The sequence below is a fragment of the Trichosurus vulpecula genome, chromosome 2, assembly GCF_011100635.1.
Source record: "Trichosurus vulpecula isolate mTriVul1 chromosome 2, mTriVul1.pri, whole genome shotgun sequence".
Classification (NCBI taxonomy): Eukaryota; Metazoa; Chordata; class Mammalia; order Diprotodontia; family Phalangeridae; genus Trichosurus; species Trichosurus vulpecula.
This window is the reverse complement of record NC_050574.1, coordinates 162,997,531-163,001,979: the sequence shown is the minus strand read 5'-3', so window position 1 is coordinate 163,001,979 and position 4,449 is coordinate 162,997,531. Positions and strand designations below refer to the sequence as shown.

Below are 4,449 nucleotides of genomic sequence, written 5' to 3'. Positions count from 1 at the left end.
GCGTGAGAAGGGTGAGTGTGTAACACATTTTGATTTTTACTGCTGTTTTTCCCTCTCTGTCTTGCCCGTCAGGAGATATTAGGATTCCATAAAATCATATCCTTGACCTCTGTCACTGAATCATTTATTGGACTTTTAGTATAGTCTAGGTGAGAGTGGAGAAGAGAATGTGCAAAGAAAGTGGGGCTCTTGTTACCATTAGTCCCATACTTCTTTAGAACCCTATACTGAGGGAAAGTGTAGTAAATAGAACCCTGGGATTTGAATCAGAAAGACTTGAGTTCAAATTCAACTCAGGTACTCACTATCTGTGTGACCTTGAGTAATACCACTTTATCTCTGCTTGAATTTCCTCAGTTATACCTTGTATATAATAATAGCACCTACTTCTGTTACACCCAAATGAAGCCCACCATTAATCCCCTTTGAGCCCACCATTTAATCCCCTTTATATTCTTGTTTTTGTCCTTGTCCTACACCCTGTAATGGCTTGAAACAGCTTATGGCATAGTTCTGGGTAGATTGCCGAAGGCTAGTCCCCTGAAGCCCCTTTTCACTTGAATCAGCATTTCAACAGCATTATATACAAGGATCAGCCCAAGTTCATTTTAAGGAAGGACCACCCTGTCACCACATAGGGTCCCCACACCCTGAGTTATGGTGCAACTGTTCTGCTGACCAAGCTAGGTCCCTCCAGCCAGAACATAGCTGACCAAGCAGGGGGTACAGAGGTCCTCCACCCTTTACCCAGAACATGACCCCGGCCTGTTCTGGGGAATTCCACTGCCCCTTGCCTCATGTCCCTCCACCTTGTACCCTCCACCCTGTTCTAGGAAGCTCACCACCCTGGGAGGGACCCCCTTCTCACAGGATGGTTGTACCCCTGTACCCTTGCATCATATTACCAAAATTAGCCCTGAGCTATAGATTTAACCAATAACTGTTCTTTGCTTCTGTATGTCATTGCTTCTGCTAGGCACCCTCCCTAATTGTGTGATTGTGGTTTTTGCCTTTATAAGCCTTGGAGTCCCTCAGTTCAGGACTGCCTGATTTGGGTGTATACTCCAGGTAGTTGCACCCTTGGCCAATAAATCCATACTTAAATTTACCTTGAACCCAGGTCTCGTCTCACTTTTATTTTCTACACAACACTTCCAAGTGTTGTTGTGAGATCAAATGATGCAATATTTGTAAAGGATTTAGGGGAGTGTCTGACACATAATTGGCACTATAGCAATGCTTGTAACTATTATTTTACTACTGATAATATTATAAGTAATAATACTAACAATTAATATAACTAATGCTAATAATAAAACGCTGACTATCGGCATTTGTAGAACCCCTGTGAGATGTAATTTCAGCTCTTAGATGAGGACAGTAGGTAAAGTATTTACCTGAGGTGACCAGCAGAGAGGTATTGTGGAGGATGGGGGAAAGTACTGTTATTTTCCTGATTTCCTTTTGCTTTGGGATGTGAGGAAGTTCAAGTGTTACTCCACGGGGGAAATCAGGAACAGTTTTATGCAGTTGTTCAGCTCCTGGAGACTATTACTCAGCTCAGTCAAAATCCCAGGATATCTTGGGAATAATAAAAACAGAACCTTCATAGCATGGTGATGATGGTTTCCAAAGACTTCCAGAATTGGTCCTTTTTCATAACTGGGGAAGAGGGTTCATTGAGCTTATTTTGCTTCTATTGTGATTTTTCTCTTCTCAGATCTCTCAAGAGGAGAATGGCTTTGGAAAATGCCTCTTCAGTGACTGAGTTCATCCTTGCAGGCTTAACAGATCAACCAGCGCTTCAGCTACCCCTATTCCTCCTGTTTATGGGGACCTATGTGATCACAATAATGGGAAACCTGGGATTGATCATCTTAATCAGGATGAATTCTCAGCTTCACACTCCTATGTACTATTTCCTCTTCAATTTATCTTTCATAGATCTCTTCTACTCCTCTGTCTTTACTCCCAAAATGTTGATGAATTTTGTCCTAATGAAAAACATCATCTCTTATTCAGGGTGCATGGCTCAGCTTTATTTCTACTCCTTTTTTGTTATTTCTGAATGCTATGTGTTGACAATAATGGCTTATGATCGTTATGTTGCCATCTGTAATCCATTGCTGTATAATGTTACTATGTCTAATCAGGTGTGTTCATGGCTGTTGGGTGGAGCATATGTAATGGGGTTTGCTGGTGCCATGGCCCACACTGGATGCATGCTAAGACTCTCCTTCTGTGATGCTAACATCATAAACCACTACATGTGTGACATACTTCCCCTCCTCCAGCTCTCTTGCACCAGCACCTATGTCAACGAGCTGGTTGTTTTCATTGTTGTGAGCATTAACATCACAGTGCCTAGTGTCACCATCTTCACCTCTTATGCTCTGATCCTGTCCAGCATCCTGAACATCAGCTCCAGTGAAGGCAGGTCCAAAGCCTTCAGCACCTGCAGCTCCCACATAATTGTGATCACTCTTTTCTTTGGGTCTGCTTCATTTACATTTCTCCAGCCCTCTTCATCAGGATCTGTAGACCAGGGTAAAGTAGCTTCAATCTTTTACACAAATGTGGGGCCCATGCTAAACCCCCTCATTTATAGTCTGAGGACTAAAGATGTTCAGGCTGCCTTGACGAAAACTTTGGGGAGAAGAATGTTTTCCAGAACTGGAATAAGATTTTCATAATCTGATTTGAATTCATGGGCCTAAAGTTCCTTTTTTCCCTTGATTAATTAAATTTTCTCAGGAAGGACTCTATCCAAATTCTTTTCTCTTCGTTCTCTAATGCCCAACATTCTGCCAATAAGACTTACTTCCTTTGGTTTAAAGAGGCAGTGAATGGTGTGCTGGTTTTAGAGTAAGAGGATTAGGGTTTTAATCCTCGGTGTTCTTTCCCTGTGACATTGGGCAAGTCCTTTAACCTTAGTGGACTTCAGATTTTTCATTTGTAAATATGGAAGCAATTTATTAATGCTGTTGTTGTGTTTGTCCTTCCTTCTTTAAGAGGACAATGACATCATGGAGATGATGACATGTCTTCTAGTTGACTTTGATTTGAGTGAGTGAGGGCTGTGCAAGATGGTTATCAGCCTCACTTTGTCCTCCAGAGGCATCTGGGTCCAGTGGCCAGATATCTATCAGGATGACAGTAGGTGGCTCAAGATGCATTGGGAGACCCTGGCCATTTTAGGCTAGTGTCTTTTCAGGTTCTCACTTTGAGTGAGGTAATGCCCATTCGGTGAATAGGTCTCTTTAAGAAGTAAGACATAGAATGGCCCCTTTAATCACTCACACACACACACACACACACACACACACACACACACATACACACAGATCAAAGTGGGAGAGGGATCAATTTGGTGGCAGAATGAAGGATGGGCTGATGTTAGGAGAGACTCACCAGCAGGCTGCTCCTTCTTGGTCTCTCTATCCTTCCCCTCTCAAAGGATGGTAAATTTTGATGGCCAAAAGCTGCCTAGTTAACATGAATGTAGCTTTCTAGGAAATAGTAATAAAATGTCCAAATGACATAGATATGATTCAACGTCCTCATGTACCCCCCACCCTACACCCAACAAATTGAACATCACTTACTTCACAATCCTTTTTGTTATTGCAGTTTTGTTGTTTGTTCTTCTCTCAAGATTTTATTTATTTTTTTTGTTTCTTTGTGGGTTTTTGGGTGGGGCAATTGGGGTTAAATGACTTTCCCAGGGTCACACTGGTAGTAAATGTCAAGTGTCTAGTCTGAAGCTAGATTTGAACTCAGGTCCTCCTGACCTCAGGGCTGGTGCTCTATCTACTGCAGCACCTAGCTACTCCTTTATGCCAAGATTTTAACAAAAATTGGGTGAGGACACAAAGCATAATTTGTCCCCAACCTGAAAACCCACAGTAATTTCGTTTCACTTATTCCCCAACTGAATCCTTTATGCATCTACGCATAGCTGCCTCTATTGAAAGTGATGCAGATGTTCTACTCCCACAGTAAACATATTGCTGCGGTGGCTCAGAAGAGTAATTATACATTCCCAGTGTAATATTAATGGCAGTCTATTTACAACTAGAATATGATGGGAAATTGACAACTATGATATTTGTTTTGAGGAAAAACATTTTTATTCCTTGGAGACAATTGCTAGTAGGAAAGATTCTTATAAAAAGTTACAATATGGGTCAGCTAGGTGGCACAGTGAATAGAGCACCGGCCCTGGAGTCGGGAGACCTGAGTTCAAATCCGGCCTCAGACACTTGACACACTTACTAGCTCTGTGATCTTGGGCAAGTCACTTAACCCCAATTGCCCTGCCTTCCCCCTCCAAAAAGAAAGTAAAAAAAAAGTTACAACAAGTAAGGGATTAGAGCAAAGTGATTTGACTTAAGTACCTTTCCTGAAGGAAGTTTCCTTCCCTTTGTCAAATTGACTGAATAACCAGGA

General features: G+C 41.9%; 1 protein-coding gene across 1 annotated transcript; it reads left to right on the top strand.

Moving 5' to 3' along the window:
• Positions 1 to 1,403: 1,403 nt before the first annotated feature.
• LOC118836834 (olfactory receptor 8B3-like) lies at positions 1,404 to 2,693 on the top strand. Its single transcript, XM_036743986.1, has one exon. The coding sequence runs from the start codon at positions 1,614 to 1,616 to the stop codon at positions 2,691 to 2,693; it is 1,080 nt and encodes a 359-aa protein (XP_036599881.1). The 5' UTR covers positions 1,404 to 1,613.
• The last annotated feature ends 1,756 nt before the right edge of the window (positions 2,694 to 4,449 follow it).